At 41.0% G+C, this 23,672-nt stretch overlaps 1 protein-coding gene across 4 annotated transcripts in view; it reads left to right on the forward strand.

Moving 5' to 3' along the window:
- The window catches only part of fyco1a (FYVE and coiled-coil domain autophagy adaptor 1a), a 184,700-nt gene that overhangs the window by 4,848 nt on the left and 156,180 nt on the right, over positions 1-23,672 (forward strand). For 3 of the 4 annotated variants that reach the window (XM_060850197.1, XM_060850196.1, XM_060850199.1), the window contains 5 exons: positions 62-147; positions 7,279-7,385; positions 13,533-13,658; positions 16,877-16,983; positions 23,156-23,299. In XM_060850197.1, coding sequence (XP_060706180.1) covers positions 93-147; positions 7,279-7,385; positions 13,533-13,658; positions 16,877-16,983; positions 23,156-23,299 — 539 coding nt within the window. In that variant the 5' untranslated portion in view covers positions 62-92. Of the gene's footprint in view, positions 1-58; positions 148-7,278; positions 7,386-13,532; positions 13,659-16,876; positions 16,984-23,155; positions 23,300-23,672 lie in introns of all 4 variants that reach the window. The other variant, XM_060850198.1, reaches the window with a different exon arrangement.

The raw sequence follows: 23,672 nt of genomic DNA on the forward strand, positions 1-23,672 counted from the left end.
TCTGCAGTCTGTTGAATTCAACTTGTATTTCTTAATTAAAAATATTTGTGCATTTAAGCAGGTTATAGACCATTGGAGTTTAAACCACAAAGATGGCGGTGTCTGTTGGAGAAAGCCAAATCCAAAGGATAATCCGAGACCTAAAGGGTAAGGATTGCTATATCTCCACACATAATCCGCTCACGTGGGAAGAGGATAAATTAATAGTGCACATTTTTTTCAATGCCACATTTGTATTTATCACCCAATGCAGAACAAGTGTTCACCTTTCTTGTAGCTGTCAGTGGAGCTTGCACCTCTCATGCTGAGGATGGAGAATAGTGACTTCTCAGGTGTCTGCCAGATCCTCCTTGACGAATCACTGGAATGTTCATGGTGGTGACACTGAAAATATCCGATACAACGCTCAAAACCCAGAGGGGAACTGTCTTCTCAATCTAGGGTGTCTATCATCTTGAACTTCACATCGGGAAGAATTAATGATCTTCCTAGTGCTCCCATATTGATTCAGCACAATACATGTAACTAGCTGTGCAATACTCAGCTGATTCAATCTGCGGTGGGTCATGAATTAGCTAATGTATCCAGGCTGACTCTAAGGGTTGTGAAAGTGGCTTGACTCTGAAAAATGAATCAGGGCACATGCCGTTGTGATGTTCGACCCTGACTTTTCTTTCATTTGCAGGTCGGAGGTGGGAGAATTCTGGGTTCCATGCATCTGACTTGTTAAAAATGGCTGCCATTTTCTGGTTGAGGGAAGAGTGGTTGGTGCAGGATGGATGAGCAGCCAGGCTGAGAAACTCAGGGGGAACTGAGGAGGCAGCTGGGGGCCATGTGGACTGAGTACAAAGCCATAGAGTCATACAGCATGGAAACAGACCTTTTTGTTCAACCAGTCCGTACTGCCCAGAATCCAAACTAAGCTAATCCCATTTGCCTGCACTTGTCCTATATACTTCCAAACCTTCCTTATTCATGTACTTATCCAATGTTTTTTAAACATTGTAACTTGCGCGCAACCATTTCCTCTGGAAGTTCATTTCACACGTGAGCCACTTTTAAAAAGAAAAGCTGCCTCAGTCCTTTTTAAATCTTTCTCCTCTTTTAAACATCTACTGCCTAGTCTTGAAATCACCCACCATAGGGAAAAGGCCTTTATCTGTACAAAGTTTGTGCGAAGATTTGTAGCTCGGGTGCTCGTTGTAGTGGTTCTGTTTGCCGAACTGGAAGTTTTTGTTGCAAACGTTTCGTCCCCTGGCTAGGAGACATCATCAGTGCTCTGGAGCCTCCTGCGAAGTGCTTCTTTGATGTTTCTTCCGGCATTTATAGTGGTCTGTCCTTGCCGCTTCCGGGTGTCAGTTTCAGCTGTCCACTGTAGTGATTGGTATATTGGGTCCAGGTCGATGTGTCTGTTGATGGAATTTGTGGATGAATGCCATGCCTCTAGGAATTCCCTGGCTGTTCTCTGTCTGGCTTGCCCTATGATAGTAGCGTTTTCCCAGTCAAATTCATGTAGCTTGTTGTCTGAGTGTGTGGCTACTAGGGATAGCTGGTCGTGTCGTTTCGTGGCTAGTTGGTGTTCATGTATGCGGATTGTTAGCTGTCTTCCTGTTTGTCCTATATATAGTGTTTTGTGCAGTCCTTGCATGGTATTTTATAAACTACATTAATATTGCTCATGTTGGGTATTGGCTCCTTTGTTCTAGTAAGTTGTTGTCTGAGCGTGGCTGTTGGTTTGTGTGCCGTTATGAGTCCTAGGGGTCGCAGTAGTCTGGCTGTCAGTTCTGAAACGCTCCTGATGTATGGTAGTGTGGCTAGTCCTTTTGGTTGTGGCATGTCCTCATTCCGTGGTCTATCTCTTAGGCATCTGTTGATAAAGTTGCGCGGGTATCCGTTTTTGGCGAATACCTTGTATAGGTGTTCCTCTTCCTCTTTTCGCAGTTCTGGTGTACTGCAGTGTGTTGTAGCTCTTTTGAATAGTGTCCTGATGCAGCTTCGTTTGTGTGTGTTGGGGTGGTTACTTTCATAATTTAGGACTTGGTCTGTGTGTTGTTTTCCTGTATACCCTGGTGGTGAATTCTCCGTTCGGTGTTCTCTGTACTATCACGTCTAGGAATGGGAGTTGGCTATCCTTTTCTACTTCTCTCGTGAATCGGATGCCTGTGAGTGTGGCGTTGATGATCCGGTGTGTTTTTTCTATTTCCGTGTTTTTGATGATTACAAACATGTCATCGACATATCTGACCCAGAGTTTGGGTTGAATTTGTGGTAGGGCTGTTTGTTCTAACCTTTGCATAACTGCCTCTGTTATGAGTCCCGAGATTGGTGATCCCAATGGACTGACTGAAGAGACACAACAAACAGTAAGACAAACGGTCGTACCTATGATGATAAGAAAAAGACAAACACATAACCTCAACACCAAGGAGAGGGAAGCACTGAAAGCACTAAGAAATGATAAGAACATAATCATACTACCAGCAGATAAAGGCAGAATGACTGTCATCCTAGATAAATCAGACTACATCAAAAAAGCACAACACCTACTAGCAGACACCAACACCTACCAAATGAAGGATTCCGACCCCACACCACAACTCACCAATAGAATAAATAACACTCTAAGGAATCTACAAAAAAACGGACAAATAACCAAAGCGGACCTACGAAGAATGAAACCAGAAAGCAACAACACCCCCAGATTCTATGGACTACCCAAAGTACACAAACCAGACATCCCACTCAGACCCATAGTATCACTACCAGGGACACCAGCATACAAACTGGCCAAAGAACTACAACAGAAACTAAAACACCTGGTCAGCGGATCCAAACACTCCATACAACCAACACAGGAATTCTTGGACACCATCAGGAATACACACATAGACAAACAAGAAACCATGATCTCATTCGACGTGACGGCACTGTTCACTTCGATTGACAAAATCCTAGCCAGAGAAACGATAGCCAACCTACTGGACATACATAACAGAAAACAGGAGGCGGAACCTATCAACAAAGACGGCATACTTAAACTACTGGACTTATGCCTCACTACACACTTTACATTCAACAATCAGATATACGAACAAATCAACGGAACACCCATGGGATCACCATTCTCGGGACTCATAGCAGAGGCAGTTATGCAAAGGTTAGAACAAACAGCCCTACCACAAATTCAACCCAAACTCTGGGTCAGATATGTCGATGACACTTTTGTAATCATCAAAAACACGGAAATAGAAAAAACACACCGGATCATCAACGCCACACTCACAGGCATCCGATTCACGAGAGAAGTAGAAAAGGATAGCCAACTCCCATTCCTAGACGTGATAGTACAGAGAACACCGAACGGAGAATTCACCACCAGGGTATACAGGAAAACAACACACAGACCAAGTCCTAAATTATGAAAGTAACCACCCCAACACACACAAACGAAGCTGCATCAGGACACTATTCAAAAGAGCTACAACACACTGCAGTACACCAGAACTGCGAAAAGAGGAAGAGGAACACCTATACAAGGTATTCGCCAAAAACGGATACCCGCGCAACTTTATCAACAGATGCCTAAGAGATAGACCACGGAATGAGGACATGCCACAACCAAAAGGACTAGCCACACTACCATACATCAGGAGCGTTTCAGAACTGACAGCCAGACTACTGCGACCCCTAGGACTCATAACGGCACACAAACCAACAGCCACGCTCAGACAACAACTTACTAGAACAAAGGAGCCAATACCCAACATGAGCAATACTAATGTAGTTTATAAAATACCATGCAAGGACTGCACAAAACACTATATATAGGACAAACAGGAAGACAGCTAACAATCCGCATACATGAACACCAACTAGCCACGAAACGACACGACCAGCTATCCCTAGTAGCCACACACTCAGACAACAAGCTACATGAATTTGACTGGGAAAACGCTACTATCATAGGGCAAGCCAGACAGAGAACAGCCAGGGAATTCCTAGAGGCATGGCATTCATCCACAAATTCCATCAACAGACACATCGACCTGGACCCAATATACCAATCACTACAGTGGACAGCTGAAACTGACACCCGGAAGCGGCAAGGACAGACCACTATAAATGCCGGAAGAAACATCAAAGAAGCGCTTCGCAGGAGGCTCCAGAGCACTGATGATGTCTCCTAGCCAGGGGACGAAACGTTTGCAACAAAAACTTCCAGTTCGGCGAATAGAACCACTACGCCTTTATCTGTACCCCTCATGATTTTAAAAACCTGATTTAAGGTTACCCCTCAACCTCCAGCACTCCACTGAAAGAAGACCTGGCCTCTCCCTATACCTTAAGACCATAAGACATAGGAGTGGAAGTAAGGCCATTCGGCCCATTGAGTCCACTCCGCCATTCAATCATGGCTGATGGGCATTTCAACTCCACTTACCAGTGTTCTCCCCGTAGCCCTTAATTCCTCGAGACAGCAAGAATCTATCAATTTCTGCCTTGAAGGCATTTAGCGTCCCGGCTTCCACTTAAACCTTCCATTACCAGCAACATTCTGGTAAATCTGTTCTGAACCCTCTCCAACTTTATACTATCTTTTCTATAACAGGGCGGTAAGAACTGTGCATGGTATGTCAGAAGAGCCTCACCAACTTTCTGTACAACCTCAACATGACGTACTAATTCCTATACTCAGCGGTCTGAGCAATGAAGGCAAGCGTGCTAAATAGTTTCTTAACCACTGTGTCTCTGCACATGAGACAAATTTCAAAGTATTATATACCTGACCCCCTAGGCTGTACCTCACTAACTGGTATCCACATTTGTGGGAGAGAAATCCAAAGTTCTATATTGTGGACCATATTCGACAGGACTATACATTCATAAAAATGTACTTGGATGTATTGTCAACCTGTGTGTTTCTTTTTAAGTAAAAATTGCTTAAACCCATTGGAACTATGTTCCCTCCAGTCAACAATGTACAAAAGTAAGTAATCCCCGAATGATACCTGACCCCCTTAAAGCTATTTGGGACTATATCCAAAGTGGTACCCTGCCAATTCAAATGAATCCACAAAGTTCAGACATGTGCTCAGTGGGTCTACTGTGTCCGGTCCAGGCTCCATACTGCATACAGTATTGCTAAAATTCCACTTCAGTGGAGGTAGCTGGTGGCGTAAATGGGCAGCTACTTCTGTAAAAATGCATGTGTAAATCCTAGCCTGACTACCTCTGAGCCAGTAAAAATGGTAAGTGTTGTGTTTTTAGGCTGTGTCTGTCATTACCACCGTTACTGAGAACCTCTTTATTGGCAAAACCTTGGGCTATTGTATTTAGTCGCCAAGCCAGTATTACCCTTCTACTCCTCACTTCTTTCATAGAAAATGCAGAGCAGAATGCCTTTCTTTTTATGACCTGTTCTTGACGGTGGGTAAAAAGGTTGCCAAGTACATTAACATCAGAAATATTCTCTTCTAGAGCGTTGCCTCTTATGGGCTTTGTGCAACAGTTTTTTTTCTGTAACCTAAGTAAGGGAACTTGGTCATAGTTGTCAGTGGAGATATTATGTGCCATCTGATTTAAAGTGGAGAAATGTTCTCCAAATAACTTTCCAAGAGTTTGCCATCTCAAGGAGGAATCGGACTAACTTGAGGTAAACTTGTGTCCAAGTTCTTTGCAACTGTGTAGCCTACCTGTGCTGTCTTCATTTAGACTGAGGTTTTGCAAATATACCCTGATGACTTCAGCTTATTGTTATGAAGGTGTGGAAGTGTTAAGAAAGTTAAAAGCTAGCAGAAATGTCTGACAGCACCAAGTGTTCTGAACAAGATACAATATAACCTGTTGGTTCAATAGCTAGTGTAGCTGGTTGCCTGGAGACAAAAAAAAAGGAAATTTGAATTGGGCCAATCAGTTTGACTTATACCTCAAAAAGTACCAAACTCCAATCAATTTTGAACTTAGTATATTGACAATCTTAAAAACCAATGACACAATCCAATGCTTTGGGGATAAAAGACCGGGAAAATGTGAACAGTTGAGAGAGAGTTGCGAAGCCTTCAGCATCTGCAGACTGCCCGGAGAATTAGCTCTCTTAAAGGTACCTGTAATGATCAGTGAGTTGTGAAACAGAAATTCCTGAGAAGAAGAAGAAAATCTACAGAGGAAGATACCAAGAGAAAATTCGACGGCTGGCTGGCTTTGAAATTTGAATTTTGCTAAACTTACTGGGGGGTTTTATTGAACTGGTATTATAGAAAGGACAGTAAAAGAGGGGTTAGAGGAAGGAATTGTAAAGAGTTATTAGTTAATTATTCATAAGATCATAAGACATAGGAGTGGAAGTAAGGCCATTTGGCCCATCGAGTCCATTCCGCCATTCAATCATGGCTGATGAACATTTCAGCACCACTTACCCGCACTCTCCCTGTATCTCAATTCCTTGCGAGATTAAAAATTTATCAATCTCTGCCTTTAAGACATTTAATGTCCTGGCCTCCACTGCATTCCATGGCAATGAATTCCACAGGCCCACCACTCTGACTGAAGAAATGTCTCATTTCCATCTTAAATTGACCCCTCTAATTCTAAGCCTGTGCCCACAGGTCCTAGCCTCCTTGTTTAAGTTTCCTTGTTTAAGAAGGACACTTCCTCCCATGGTAGGATTGGAGGCAGTTCAGAAAAGGTTCATTTCGCGATTCTTGGGATGAAGGGGCTTGTCTTAAGAGGGAAGATTGAATAGCTTCAGGCTCTTCCTTGTTATACTTTAAGAAAAAATTGTTACTCTTTACTTTAAGTAGTTCTTGGCCTCTCAAATGTTCACAGATTACAACCTGGGATAATTTTAATCCAGCAACAGAAAAGATTTAACAGAGGAGGTTTTCCCTGGTGTCGTAACATTATTGATTCTCTTAACAAGATTTGCATAAATCCATGAATGTTGTATTAAAATGAAAATAAGCTGATCTATAAAGTTCTAGTACAGAATGTTTTGCGGAGTGCTTGTGTGCAGCTTGTGCCTCTTTGGTGGAAATGCAGGATAACTGGCCTCACCATGAAATATTGGGAAACATTTGCTGTTATGTGAGAGAAAGCATGTCCTCTGGTATTTGGATCTAGAAGCCTTGACAGACTCATGAGGGCAGCAATAACTGGTGATGAGAAGGTGCAGAAAATGAAAGCACCAGTAGGGAAAGATGTCCTGATTAGGACTGCCAGGTGTTAATGCTTGAGTGTTAACGTTGAGTGATATGAAATTTCTTTTTTCTTTTTTTTAAGATGCAATTTCAGAATTAAATCGAGAACACAAGGAAAATGGTGAGCCAATCACTGATGACAGCACCAACTTGCACAAATGCTGCTTAAAATTAGAGTACCTCCTTCAGGTAAGAGGAGCCTGAAAGTTGGACAGTATGATTTTGTTAGAGCAATATTATCACTGACTTTCTTTATGCATCTTAAAGTAGATCAGTGATATGAGAGCCAACAGTGTGAACACTGATGTCCACGCTTGGTGCGAAAACAGAATTAAACCAATCCATAAACTTTTGTAAGATATTGTTTCAACCTTTTTTGTTTTTTGAGCTTGTACACTTTTTTTGAATGCAGTGAGGCTTTTTAAATACTTTGGGCTTGCAAAGTTTTTTATTACAAGAAAATGAGGCGTGGACAGATGAGTCATAACAATAAAAACAAAAGTTGAATCGGTAAAATTTATGTTCGAATACAGGAACTTGGTAGTAAATCTTGTGTGTTTTGGATAAGTGATATTTATTACAAAAGTTATTATAATACTAATTTGGGGCTGCCCCACATTTAGGGCGGCATGGTGGCTCAGTGGTTAGCATGCAACCTTCCAGCACCAGGTTCCCAGGTTCGATTGTAGCCTCAGGTGATTGTCTGTGTGGAGTTTGCACATTCTACCCGTGTCTGCGTGGGTTTCCTCTGGGTGCTCCGGTTTCTTCCCACAGTCCAAAGATGTGCCAGTCAGGTGAAATGGCCATGCTAAATTGTCCATAGTATTGGGTGCGTTAGTCAAAAGAAAATGGATCTGGGTGGGTTTCTCTTTAGAGGGTCGGCGTGGACTGGTTGGGCCAAAGGGCTGTTTCCACACTGTAGGGAATCTAATCTAATCCAATCTTTCTCTCGTTTCACAATATCCATTATTTTCATAATTTGTTTAAAATTAATTTACTCTGGTCAAAATTTAATGACCCTGAACACAGATAAGGGGTTAAGGATGCTGACTGTTGCTTCAGTTAAAGGTAGCTTCATTAAATTTACATGATTTGCATTGTGCAGCCAACATTTACTGTTCCTGTTGGGTGACCACTTGCTTTGGCTGGGGTCCAAAATCATGTGAAGCAAGCCACATTTAATGACAACTTGCAGTACTTAAAGTTAGCATGGAGTACTTAAATGAAGAATGTTCTCTGGTCATAAACCAATATGCCAGACCCTCTACATTTGACACTCAATTTGGGGAAACACTAATGGTATAAGATGGGAGTGTCAGAGCATGAGATTTTCTAATGTGATATTGGTGAGTAGAGATATCTGTAAAGCCAGGAGACCCGGGTGTCCTTCAGACAAACTTTGTCAAGGTAATGGGACAAGATAACCATTGGCAGTCGATGCCAGGAGTTGAACCACAGGAACCAGATGTGATTGCTGCACAACTTTAGTTGACTTTGTATGAGCAATTTTCTATGAATGCTATATTCCACCAACTCTGGATTTTAGCCTTGTACGCTGCTAAGCGAGCCACACTCACTTATCAAGCATCTCTTAGCAATTAGGATTCATAACAAGCATTCATTTGGTTCATTTACCTTACTCACACCTAATCAGGCATCAACACAAAGTACTGGAGAAACTCAGTAGGTCTGACAACATCACTTGGGAGTGGAGTAGTGTTAATGTTTCCGGTCCGATGATTTCAGAACTTTGGCGTACACTCTCTGAACTGCTGCATTGCTCTCTGACACACTTCATAGCTTGGCCATGCTACCAATGAGTGAATAATGACAGTCATTTCACCCAAACTGGTTGTACCACTAACACACTGCATTCTTTGCAGGGCAAAATGGAACTTAGCTTGCATTTGGCTAACTAGTTGGGACAGCTGTAGCTACCATGCTTAACCCCTGGAGGATTTGGTGTTTGATTTCATTAGAATGCCTTTTCTAGCCGTGAAGCTGAAATGGAAGGTGACAGAATGCTTATACCTCATTCCTTCACGCATCCAGCTTCCACCTTATCCCACAGCTTTTGATTTTAGAAGCTACAGCTGGTGTACATTCACACCTTTATTTTTCTGTGCCCTCACTGTAAGTTTGTGCTACCTTCTTTCAGATTTTCACAAAGTGCCACCAGACTCTAGTTGATAGAGAAAGTTTCTTTACCATAATCCTATGCCATTCACTATTACACACTCAGCTACCAGCTCAGATACTGACTCTGCATCCAATTTAGAGGATAGTATTTAGTTGGGATATGCACTTGATGAAACACTGGGCATGAGTGACAACCAAGACACAAGGTTACACACCAGTTCTGGTACCAACGACTGAGTTGAGCTCTTTGGTTCAGGCTATCGAAGAAGGTTGATGGTAATGCACAGGAAACTCTTTCTGCATTGGTCACAATGCTCATTGGCCTGTGCTTGGGCTGGAGGAAATTGGAGTCCTGCACTAACTTGAGGACTTTGCACAGAATAGACCTTCAAACCCAACATTTCCAGCATTGAAGCGGTGGCCATTTTGAAATGTAGCTCACATGAAAGCCCTTTGTTTTTGAAAACAGTGTTGGTGAGTGGGGGTTAGCTCCAGTATGTTTCACGCTTGTGTGATTAAAAGGTTGTAGCTAAAATGTGTTCTGGTGTAACATGATGTGACAGTATTGGACTGGGGTGGACGAGGTCAGAAGTCTCAACACCAGGTTATAATCTGACAGATTTATTTGAAATCACTACTTGAAATCGCAAGCCTTCAGAGCAAACCTATTGGACTATAACCCGGTGCTGTGTGACTTCCGACAGATGTAAGAATGAATGTTGCCATCAAGTCAGCATTAATTTCCACTCTGCGTACTTCTCACAGTTGCTTCTTGTTGTCTCCCAATACTCTTTCTGCAAAGGACATCTTTTGCAGTAGAAGTCTGTATGTGCTTTTGGATGTTACAGGGTAATAAATGCTCCAAATAATTGTTGCTGCATGTCTGAATGTTGTGACAGTGATCTATGGTTATAATCAGTGGTCATTTCCTTGTAACCTGAATTGGATATCTGTCTTTCTCAAATATGTTTTAATCTCTGTCTGTCTAAAGGCAGACTGGTGAAATAAGATAAGATGTAACTATTAAGTATGGTGCACAAATAAAATAGTTGAAGTGACCAGATTGAATTAATGTGTACAATTTATTCTCTTCTATTAATGCACAATAAAGAATGTACCATACCATGCCAGTCCAGTTTGTTTATTTTTTGCTTTGATTCAAACCTGTCGAGTTACGGATTAACCTCGATTATCCGACGTTTGATTAACTGAATTTTGGATTTTCTGAACAAGATCGCAAGGTTGGCTAATTATGTTATCTGGTATTCGATTAACCGAATGAAATATTCCTTCCTCATGTCCTTTGGATAATCGACATTCCTTTGTATTCTGATGTTTCAAATCTCTTGCAATCACTTAAAGCAGTTGCAACTTTCTCTCTCAGATCAGACTGGATTTAGCATTTTGATGTTTCAGCAACCCTCTCTTTGTATACACATTAAATTTATGAACAGGGAGGCCACAGTTAACCTGGCCTATATCACCTCTGCTGAAAACATCATGACTAGACATTTCTTTCTTTTCCATCCTGATTTCTGGATGCCCTGTAATTTCTTGATACAGGCAAATCTAGAAGAAACTAGGTCAATGTTGTGTTCAAAAGTAAAATCTGAAAAGCTTTCTCTGAACACCTCATGAACTCCAATCCAATCTATAAGATTGCACAGACTAATGCTTTCTGAAGTACAGCCATGGTCTCAACCAGGCTATCTCTGGAAAACGAATGGCTTAACATGGAATCTATGCTTCCCCTCCACTGTCCAAACTCTCAACCCCTGATTCTTTTTTCTGGATCTGTTAAGCTAGCATAACTTTTCTATAGGCATGATGTTCCGTTATTTCAGTTCTTCTGTTATTTTTGCAGACTATAAGGCCGGATCTAAGTCTGCTACTCTGAAGTAAATAAAGCAAGGTCCTCAACTTAGGAATGCCTGAAAGTTTCTCAAGATGGGAAAAGTTCTCATGTCCGTAAGGATACTATTTGCCCACTAAACAGAGCCAAAAGTGGACACCAGTACTGCAATCTGACCAGTAATGTACCTAGTGACAATTCTTTGAATTATGCTGATTAACTTGATTCACAAATGTATTTTTTCAAGCTATGGCCACAACTTTGTTACATTCATTGATTGATTGTGTATGACAACACCAATGGTAGGATTTTGTGGTGTGCTGAACCCAGGACCCCAGGCTAAGATGTCAGGGAGATCCGACCCTTGATTGCCTGAAGCATTAACACTGAAGCAGAATAGCAACATCAATTACTTTAAGATAAAAATTCCACTGTGCTCTGAGGGCAATCCTATCTTAGTGAGGTGCTGTCAATCTAAATGGCCAACAATACTGTGTAGTCCCAACAATATCAGTTAGGTATGATGCCCACTGTTGGAGTATAGGCTGTGTGACTAGGCCAAAATGCTAAAGAAAATATAGTGACTGCAATCTTAGTGAGGGCAACAAGGGACAGACAATAAATGCTGGCCCACCTATTACTGTCCATGTCCCATGAGTGAATACAAAAAAAAAGCAAGAACCTTGTTAGGTCCTTTCCCACACACCATTTCAGAGAGACTGGGGACAGACAGCAGAAAGGTCACCGTTGGTTTCATGTGCCTCACCCCTTGCCCATTTCCCCACAAGTGAAAACATCCAGCCCCAAGATCTTACTATCTCCCTACTACTTTGTTATTGATCGTTCAAAAAAGATGCCTGTATTTTGTCTTGGTATAACCAATATGCGTGAAACTGCATTTATTATAAATTAATTGCTACTTTCCTTTGACCCAGAATCTTTTATTGTCTATCTTTACTGTTGTACAAATGTTGGTGAAATCTAGCATACTCCCAACAGCACAATTACTAGAAACAGTGAATATTAGCCTGCCTCAGAGTAATAACTGGAGAGTATCAGTAATAACATGTCTCCTGGATGAACAATATCTGTTCGTTGCAAATGTTTAAGTGTGGACTTGAAGACAGTTCCTAATCCAGTGCACTAAATTCCTACTGCTTTCAAAAGATTCTGTTCTGAAGTAATGTCATGTGAACGTCATTATCAAGGACTTAATGAAAATTCTGGTCAACAATATCAACTGCATTTCTCTCATCCTCTCACCTCATGATTTCTTTGAAGCAGTGATGTGCATTTCTAGTAGCTCCACTTCTTTCCCAGTGATCATAAAGGCAGTCCTCCTACTTTTGGTTTTCTGTGACTCCTTCTCAGCCAACTGAGTTTTTTGTATCTGTTTGCCTTTTCCAGTGCCTTTGTAAAGAGTCAGACTCCAGGTATCACAGACATTTTTATAATTCATTCAGGTGATGTGGGCTTTGACTGGGCCAGCATTTATTGCATATTCATAGTTGTCTTAGAAAGGTGATGGTGAACTACCTCTTGAAATGCTGCAGACTCCTGGTAGTCAGCGTCCATATCGGCCATCTTCATATCTTGGTCCAGGTGTCTTTGTAGCTGAAATATGCCCAGGAGGCAATAATGTTCATCATATTGAAGATCTTTGGGTGAATAAACATCAGTTGATAAATGTGGCTATGCCAGCATAGAGGATGTTGGCTTAGCAATGAGTGGGTGTGTACTGATACAATAAGTGTGTTCCAGAACTACTGATTTGGTGACCTTGTTTTGAAAGAACTGCTGAGGATATGAGTGAAGGTGTGCAATGTGGCAAAGAACAGGTCTTTTCTCATCTGAAATATGTACAAAACACTGCTATCAGGTGATATTTAATGCAGCATCATTAGAGCCTTTGTCCCATTAGATGATGGTTTGTGTTATCACATGTCTCACTGAGGACATCTCCCTGGAGTGGATATGAGTCTGATTAGTTTTTTCAATGTAGAAATTGTGAGAGCTTGTTTTTAGTTTGAATGTCCCTACCTGTAGTTTTGCTTTTGAATATACAGACACGAAGGTTACAGAACACTCGTCTCATTTCTTTAATCACCCTAAAATGAATATTATTTGGATTGGGAGCTCTATTAATTATGTTTTTTTTCTAACCTGTGGAAAGCATTACTACTATTTTAGTATTAAATTATTCAACACGGAGCCATTATAGCTAAGTGTTTGTGAAGAGAATGACTATATATTGAAGAGCTCCCTTTGGTCATTCTTCTTTATAAGGCCTGTGTATAATTGTCAAGTTTGGTTTTGACACTTTGTTTTTCACAACTCTGTTAAAGTTTGATCAGAAGGAGAAAACTACTTTTCTCGGCACCAGGAAAGACTACTGGGATTACTTCTGCAATTGTTTAGCCAAGGTGAAAGGAGCTAATGATGGAATTCGCTTTGTGAAGTCTATCCCAGAGGTAAGATGAAATTCCCCAGTGGTCAATGAATCGTTTCTCAGTATTTTGGGTAATTATGCTATTTGTTTCATAACTTGTTCTCGATTGCAAACAAGAGATTTTCTGTATTTCTTTTTGAAAGTAGTAAAGAGTTTGCTTGAATATTTTGAAGTGACATTTCTGATGGTTTCCTAGCAATAATTTAATCTTTATTACGGTGTCTTTAGCTCTGAATTGTTTTTATGTTTTAACTCTTTACTCTGCAAAGCCCTTAGTTTAAAAAAATCGTTAAATACTGGGAAATCCTACCAGTTGCATGAATATGGTTCATTTTCAGAGAATAACCAATTTCCCTCTGCCTTCTTATAACATACACATGATTCTCACTTGTACTCATTAGTGTAATTATTAAGATAAAGCTAATTGTATTTATCTAACCAGAAACTCTAAATTTAGAGAGATCATTAATAGAGAATCTGCTGTAGGATTGGGATCTTGTTTGGAAAGCTGTGATCTCTTTGAATTCTTTCTCAGGTGACTCTGATACTTGCCTAAGACACTTCTTCAGTTATATTAGCTGTGTCTGACCATGCAATCTTTTCATCTTGTGACTTTGGAAACAAGATTCCTTTGTGTTCCTCCAATTGGACCCTCTGTATCTTGACGCTGCTTATTTGTCTGTTTTTCAATCAGTGTGGTCTGTGAAACACTTTTTTTTCCTGGAGCATTTATGGTTATTAGTTCAAGCTTTCGTTGTGCTTTCTGCTGAAATCTGGCTTTAGCTATGTGTCCAATACCTGAAATTCCCAATCTCCAGAGTAGTTGTAGCATTGGGCTTTTGGACTAATTTATCCAGGGTGTACATTATTGTGTAACCAAGCCTCACATTTACCTTTTTGAAGGTTTAACTTCTCAGAAGTCTGAAGTTTGTGTTGTTGCAAGGACACCAGTGTCTGTCTGGCACTTATATTAACTTGACACTTTGTCTGCTGTCTTCAGTGCGATAGCTACAAACCATTTATTGAATCATCTAAAACTCATCTGAATTCTCACCAGTTGCCACACTTGATTCACCCAAATTGTTGTCTGACATCTTTATAGCAATCATCTTTATCACCTTCATTGGCTTGTTTTGTCTACTTCCTAGCTAAACATTTGTGTGCAAGATAGTATAGCTTCTTCCAGTCTTTTTGCTTTTGCCTGCATTGTTGCCTGTTGTAAAGTGTAAGCTATTCTTCAGCATGGTGCACAGATCTTGGAAGTTCCTCCACATTTTTGGATAAACTTCCCTGCTCTCTCATGTACGTACTGTAGCTGTTTGTTTACAAACAGAGAGCTTCTAGCATGTTTATAATCGCTTCCAGAGTCAGATTCTATTCTTCTAGTAGTCGTGTTCTCATTGAAAGATCTCTTTTATGTCTAAGATAATTCTGTATTTTATTAGCTCATCTTTTAGGTGGACTCATTCATAGGTTTCTAGAAATTGAGTTAATTAGATTATATATAAATGGACTCCATTAGGGACCAAGGGGAAAAACATTGAACACATTCCATTCATACATAACATTCACTTGAGATTCAAAATATGCCTTCAAAGCTTTTAAAATTTCTGCTTTGTATTTTAGGGTGTAGTATATTTTGAACCAATCTCATCTCAATAGTGATAAAAATGTAGCAATATGTACCTGATTTGGTTGGCTCCACAAATCTGTAGATATTGCATAATTCTGCCATTGTGCATGAAAGACCTTCCAGTTTATCTTCCAATCCCTTGTCATTTGAACAGGAGCTTGTATGAGAAAAGCTGCAGCAGTGTTTTCTGACAGCAGCAACTGCAGGCAACTGAGCAGGTGCACTCTATGGGTAATGTGTGGTTCCAAACGTTAACGTCATCATGTCGATTTCACATGTGACGTGACTTGCAAATGCTTTCTCCTCTTCTGTCACCCTTTCTGGCTCCACTGCACTCTCTTTCCCCATTCTCTCCCCCATTCCAGCTCTCTGTTGTCCCCCTGCCATCTCCCCTCCAGTTCTCTTTCAAGTACCATTCCCCTCAGCCACCATCCTGATCTCTTCGCCCCCTCCCTGGCTGTGTTCTCCTGAAAACAGTGTGCAGATATTTAAAATGGCACAATCTCAGCAGGTCTCTATCCAGCATTTTCTCATTTGGTTTCAGATTCCAGCATCCACAGTAATTTGCTTTTAAAATGGCACAAATCTGTGTCAGCAAATCCAGAATTTCTGTGGATGAGTGTTTCAATTGCGGCATGCCTCGATCTTTGTTTCTTTCCTATTGGCAGCATGCATCTTTGCACTTATCCGTGTCTCCCTGGCAGTGGCTGTACTTGTTTACAGCACTTCAGTACTCGTCTCAATGCCTTCCCTGACTCCATATTTCGATTTGTACCATCCAGCGGTGTATTCCCGATGAGGACTTTATTGTAAAGTGCCAGCCTGAAGGGTGCGTGCCTCATGGTAGAGGTAACATGATTACAGCAAAGTGGGAAAGGAATCATTTATACACGATTGCATTTCAATTCAAACAGTGAGTGGGCGGCACGGTGGCACAGTGGTTAGCACTGCTGCCTCACAGCGCCTGAAGACCCGGGTTCAATTCCCGACTCAGGCGACTGACTGTGTGGAGTTTGCACGTTCTCCCCGTGTCTGCGTGGGTTTCCTCCGGGTGCTCCAGTTTCCTCCCACAGTCCAAAGATGTGCGGGTCAGGTGAATTGGCCATGCTAAATTGCCCGTAGTGTTAGGTAAGGGGTAATGTAGGGGTATGGGTGGGTTTCGCTTCGGCAGGTCGGTGTGGACTTGTTGGGCCGAAGGGCCTGTTTCCACACTGTAAGTCTAATCTAATCTAAAAAAAAAAGAGACAGTAGCTGCTGCCAGGAATGTAATCAGCCGAGGCCTTGGACCTCGGTGGAAGGGGAAGTCATGGGATGAAGGATTGGGGACGGGGCTAGGCTCTTACTCAGTATGCCTCACCCTCCTAATGCCAAGCCCCTTGATCAGACTCCAGTACAATCACAAAAGCTCCGCATGGGTTTCTGCTCCTTGCAAGGTGAGTTCTTCACCTTACTCTCCCCACTGCTGCTAACCCTGGCAGGGTGAGGCCATTAAATGGGCATTAATAAGCATTGATGACTATGTAGTTATGCCTTTTCATTTTGGAACTGCTTTTATCTGAGCATGGTAAATTCTTTTAATTAAATATTGCTTTTTTTAAAAAATAAAGCTGAAAACCTCTCTTGGGAAAGGACGAGCATTTATTCGGTATTCCTTGGTCCATCAACGCCTAGCTGATACGGTCCAGCAATGCTTGATGAATGTAAAAGTCACAAGGTGAGGTACAGACATTTGAATTGTTCAGATTACACCGCAAATGGGGGATTTATTAAAGCGGTTAATAATAATTCAGGTTTTGCTTCCTGTTTAAGCTTATTACAAGGAATGTTCTGTGGGCATTATTCTACATTCTTTCTCAATATCAAAATTTAAAAATCTCTCCTTACGTTGAGTTTATTGGGTATGCATTAGGGACTATATAGTAGCTACACTTAATGTTTCAGGTGTTGTTTTTGTCTAAATATGCATTAGAATCTGTGGCATTTCTTTTATTAAATAGGTGAACTATAGACTGATTCATTAGCAAGCTAACACTGACTGTATACTTGGGTTGATCTCCATTGTTTGCAAGGCTAACTGATATCCAGTGCCCTGGGCCAGGGAAGATGAAAATCAATCACAGTTATGTTCTTGTACCCAGTCGTTGTTCACTGCGGTTGCTGGAATGCACATGAGTGGATGCCGAGTGTCTGCAGACTTGGCTGTAACACCCAGTGCAGTTGGGTTGTTTGGTCACTTTCACTGTCTCGACTTGCATGTTATATCTAACCAATTGTGTGAAATACCTGTGGGAAGTATTCATCAGGATGGAATTCCAGGGAGGGACTATTTGGCAGAAAAAGGAAGTGGTAAAATCTGATATTCTGTAAGTTATGTGTTGGTGTGCATATAATGCTCCTGCCAATGATACAACCACCTAAAGGAACAAGGAAGACAGGCACATGGGAGCACCACCACCTACTTGCTAGATCCCCTCCAAGTGTTACACAGTATCCTTGTTTGAAAATACATGGGAGTTCCTTCAGTATCACTACGTCAAATTCCTGGAGCTCATTACTTAACTCTGTGAGTCAAAGTGCATCTCATAGTCGACAGTGTTTCAACAAGCTGACTCACCACTACCTTCTCACGGACAGTTAGGAATGGTGAGTAAACACCTGTCTAACCAGTGACACCCACATGCCATGATGGAATAAATTCAAAAGTTCCATTGTTCGCAGCCAGTTAGGAACGTAGGAACAGGAGTAGGCCATTCATCCTCTCGAGCCTGTTCCACCTTTAGTGAGATCCTGCCTGATCTGTGGCTTAATTTCATACACATGCCCTTGGCCCATTTCCCTTCATACTTTTGCTTTACAAAACCTATCCACCTTAGATTTAAAATTAACAACTGATCTTGCATGCACTGCCATGCGAAGAAGAGAGTTCCAAACATTACCAGAGGAAGTGGTGGAGGTTAGTACAATTGCGACATTTAAGGGTTGAAAATCACACAACACCAGGTTATAGTCCAACAGGTTTGTTTGGGGGGAAATGGGCTTTTTGTGCGCTGCTCATTCATCAGGTAGCTACCTGGCAGGGGAGCAGTGCTCCAAAGGCTTGTACTTTCAAGTGGACCTGTTGGATTATAACATGGTGTTGTGTGATTTTCAACTTTGTCCACCCTAGTCCAACACCAGCAACTCCACGACATTTGAAAGGCACCTGGATGGGTACATGAATAGGAAGGGTTTAGAGAGATATGGGCCAAATGCTGGCAAATGGGACTAAATTATTTTAGGGTATCTGATCAACATGGATGAGTTGGATCAAAGGTTCTGTTGTTGTGCTGTACAACTCTATGGCTCTAAAAGAAGACATCTTTTGAAAGGAAATATGTGCACACCTGATTCAACAATACATCACACAATAGGATATGTTATTGGATTGGTACTGAAATAAATGAACACGGTTATACATTCATTGTAAAAGTCATTATGTGGGTAAGGATTACTTTGATCCCTCTTGACACAAACAGGTTTGTTAAAAACCATAGAGTACAATTTGCAGTTATAGCTAATTATCTATAAAGTCTCCTGTTAGCAGTGTCTTGCTGGACTGCTTACGGATGTTGGTCATGTGGTTTACATTCTGGTCCTTGGTTTAATAGTATATCAAACTTGTAAAACAGCAAAGCTCTTGAAACACCAACTCAACATCCCCTTTTATCCAAGTTGCACACAGTGGAAATATGTCAATGAAGATCTGAAGCATTAGCCAGGTTATGAAGTTTCGGTTTCTCACCAATTTTGTCAAAGTCCGATACATTAGGAATTCCTTATGATCTGAAAGTTTGTAAGTAATTCTGCAGCAAATTTGAACCAAAGGACTCAGAATCTCATGAGGGTGTAGGGGTTCTTTGCATTGCTGTGGTTGGTGACTATTTGAGGCCTGCATATTCTCCGTGTCATTTCTGTAATTGGTGATCCCATGGTATTATAGTATCCTGTGCCAGAGAGCATAATCTCTCAATGTGTACATCTCCTTGATTAGGTGTGACAATATGTTATAGTGAAGAGTTATAGATGAAAAGACTTGCTTGCCTTGAAAAAGCAAACCTAGGTCATCTTTTATGGTCAAAAGCTTCTGAATGTGTTTGCCAACTGATTTATCATCTCAGCCCATGATTACATGATAACATTAATCGTACTTTCAGTTATAGATTGTTAGCTGTTTCATCTTGAGGTCAGTTGTACTCATGCTGAACATAAATCATTTGATGAACTTTAAGCACATCTTCCACCTCAATATCCACATTGTCAACTTGTTTAGTGAGTGGAATTTCTGCTTTCTTATTTGGGTTTGGCCAGCTGTTTAATGTGTTCGAGGAGAAAGTGAGGTCTGCAGATGCTGGAGATCAGAGCTGAAAATGTGTTGCTGGAAAAGCGCAGCAGGTCAAGCAGCATCCAAAGAGCAGGAGAATCGATGTTTCGGGCATGAGCCCTTCTTCAGGTTCCTGAAGAAGGGCTCATGCCCGAAATGTTGATTCTCCTGCTCTTTGGATGCTGCCTGACCTGCTGCACTTTTCCAGCAACACATTTTCAACAACTGCTTAATGTGTCCAAGATGACCTTTTGGCAGCAGATGTATCGGATACATTGATGTCATATCACTGTACTCTTACTAGAAGTTGTAATATTTTAGGTGGTGCACTACATCGTCTGTGCCAAATCATTTCCAATGGCTAATGAGCTGTTTCCATGCTGAAATGCAAACCAAACCGATACGTGTGGTGTCTTCTGATACTGGATATTAGAGCAAGTGTTTCACATACTATGTTTGAATAATTGCATTTTGGATCCAAATGCAACTAATTTTCCTCTTGCAGGAGATACATCCAAGGCCTTTGAGGTGTGCTCAGTTCTAGGATTGTCATAGAAATAATGTGATCGAGTTCTACACCACAAAAAACTCCCTTCCGCCAATTGAGCTCGCACCAGTCACAAAAACCTCCTAATTAACCTAATCCCATTTTCAAGCAATTGGCCTGTAGCCTTACATGCTGTAGCATCACAAGTGTACACCTAAATGCTTCCTAAATGTTATGAGGGTTTCTGCTCGATCACCTCTGGCCCCTGACCTTAAATCTATGCCCACTTATCATTGAACCCGCCATAAAGGAGAAACATTCCTTCCTCTCTATCCATCTGCACCCCCAATAATTTTAGGCATCTCAATCAGGTCTCTTTCCCCCCCCACCATTTCCCAGCCTCAACCTCTTCTGCTAGAAGGATCCCTCTTTTCATAACTAAAACTCAGGCAGCAATCTAATAAATCTCTTCTGCATTCTGTCCAATGCAATCACATTTACTCCGATAATATGGATTCCAGAAATGCACACAATACTCTACCTGTGCCGAATCAACGTTTTATACAGTTCCAGACTATCCTCCCAGCCCTTAAACTCCATGCCTCATGAGATTAGATTACTTACAGTGAGGAAACAGGCCCTTCGGCCCAACAAGTCTACACCGACCCGCCGAAGCGCAACCCACCCAGACCCATTCCCCTACATTTACCCTTACAACTGACTATGGGCAATTTAGCATGGCCAATTCACCTGACCCGCACATCTTTGGACTGGTGGGAGGAAACCGGAGCACCCAGAGGAAACCCACGCAGACACGGGGAAAATGTGCAAACTCCACACAGTCAGTCGCCTGAGGCGGGAATTGAACCCAGGTCTCTAGCGCTGTGAGGCAGCAGTGCTAACTGCTGTTGCCACCGTGCTGCCTCAGCTAAGAAAGACAAGGATCCCATATGCCTTCTGAATTACTTTATCTATCTGTCCTGCTACCTAAATGGAACCGGTAAACATACACACCAAGGCCCCTCTGATCTTTGGAGCTTAACATTCAACATGTATTCCTTTGCCTTGTTTTCCCAGGTTCATTTCCATTTGACACTGATCAGTCCATCTTTCCATCTTGTCTACATCCCCCACACTATGTATCAACCCACCAAAAAAAACCTGCAAGCTTATTGATCAACCCTCCTGCTTTCAAGTCTAAATTGTTTATATGCACCATAAATAGCAAGGGTCCCAACATTGATCCCTGCAGAAGGTCAGAGATGTCTACTATCTTGGGTATTGTAAAATATTAAGCTTCTGCTGGCTATGCTTGTTTGCATGATTCTTTTGCCATATGTAAGGTGTATCTCTCTGTAAGAGTTCTTTGTGAAGATACCATGTTAGAAACATTTAGTATGTTTGGTGCTACAGCACTAAAAAAATGGATCAAATTGCGGATCTTCTTTATCTTGTACATGTGCCTTATATCTCTGATTTTTGCCTGAGTCAGAATCGATTCTACAATTTAAATAAATGGAAGTTCACCTGACATCCTTCATCTGACACCTTTTGCTATTAACGATGATTCCTTCACAATTTGTTACTACCATTAGTGAGTGTAGATTTCAGTATGGTCTTGGTTGATTTTGCCCAACATCATAATATCATAAGGCCAGAGACCATAAGACATTAGACGAAATGGTCTACTTCTGCTCTATCAAATGTGGTCCACAATTCAATGAGTTCGCAGCTAATCTGATAATCCCCAACTCCACTTTCTTGCCTTTTTGCAAAACTTCACTTTCTCCATTCCTTTAATAATTAAAATATTTTCTCAACATTTAATATACTCAATGACCCAACCTTTACAGCTCTCTGTTATAAAGAATTCCACAGATTCACTAACCTCTTAGAAAGGAAATTCCTCCTCATCTTCGCCTTAAATGTGTGATCCCTTATTCTGAGTTTATGCCTCTGATCCTAGACTCTGCTATAAGTGGAAATCACCATTAATGCACATACCTGTAATACATTTATTGGAAACAATATCTTCTAAATGATGTTCTGAAGGTTGTGATTTCCCCAAATTATTTTGCCAAGGATTTGTATCATCGATAGTCACAAGTAAGGTGCTGGAAGACTGGAGGTTGGCTAACATGACACCACTATTTAGGAAAGGTGGCAAGGAAAAGCCAGGGAACTATAGACCGGTGAGCTTGACATCAGTGATGGGTAAGTTATTGAAGTGAATCCTGAGGGACAGGATTTACATATATTTGGAAAGGCAAGGACTGATTGGGAAAATTCAGCATGGCTTTTTGCATGGGAAATTATGTCTCACAAACTTGGATTTTTGAAGAAGTAACAAAGAAGATTGATGAGAGCAGAGTGGTAGATGTGATTTATAAGGCGTTTGACAAGGTTCCTCATGGTAGACCGATTAGCATGGTTGGATCTCATGGAATACAGAGAGAATTAGCCACTTGGATATAAAACTGGCTTCTAGCTTCTGTTACATATAATTTTTAAGGTTTATATATAATATGAGTTATGTAGCCCCAATTATGAGGAAATAAAATTGTATTTTAATGCAGCATGTGGTTGTAATCTGGAATGCACAGCCTGAAAGGGTGATGGAAGCAGATTCAATCATAACTTTCAAAAGGGAATTAGATTAATATCAAGTCTCTGAGAGAATGGCTGGTGATGGAACAGTGGGCTGAAACACTTCTGGAGTGGTATCTTTCTATGATTTTTATGAAGAGAATTTGTGTTTGGGTTTAGTCTGTGGAAACAAATATACTGAGGACTAGTTTACTTTCTGATAAAATAATCAATTTGTGCTAAGGCTCTGGAAGGGATCTGAATGAATTGTCATTATATATTGCTTATTTGTGCGAGCGTGATAATTACCTTCCTGGTAAACTGGGGTAACAAGAATGATCTCTTGTTAGCTTTCTAAGTGTCTCAAGAACACTTTGCAAAAACTTTTGTTTTTTATGATAGAAATTTTGTTTGTGATTTTACCAAATCATTTTCTGTTCTCAAATTTTAAAGTGACTGGTACTATGCCCGAAGTCCATTGCTGATATCTCATCTCAGTTCTGACATTATCGATCACCTCTATGAGCTGAATGAAGTGCAGTTTGACTTGGCTTCTAGAGGACATGATTTGGATGCTTCTTGGCCAACATTCGCACGGTAAGGCACACCCATTTGCATTGGATTGGATAATTGATGTTTTATCAATTGAAATTGAGTATTTGTATTGTAATGTATTAAAGTGACCTTTGTACTGCAGTGGACATTAGTCCTGTTAATGGTAGTGGCATTGTTTAGAATGATTATTAGTTATTAAGTGAAAGGTGAACCAGACCAAATGCATAGATCGCAGTATTTTAACTTTGTTAGTGGTCTTAATTAGAGTACAAAGCTTGGGGCAGAAGAGATGGGGGTTAAAGAGTTTAAGAATACTCTTGAAGCTAAAGAGCTGAAGATGCTTCCGCCATTGTTAGGAAAAGAAAGGGTGTAGTGAGTGAAACGTTTGGCAGGAGACAGAAGCATGAAGAAAATT

Source organism: Hemiscyllium ocellatum, chromosome 34, assembly GCF_020745735.1.
Source record: "Hemiscyllium ocellatum isolate sHemOce1 chromosome 34, sHemOce1.pat.X.cur, whole genome shotgun sequence".
In the NCBI taxonomy this organism is placed as follows: domain Eukaryota; kingdom Metazoa; phylum Chordata; class Chondrichthyes; order Orectolobiformes; family Hemiscylliidae; genus Hemiscyllium; species Hemiscyllium ocellatum.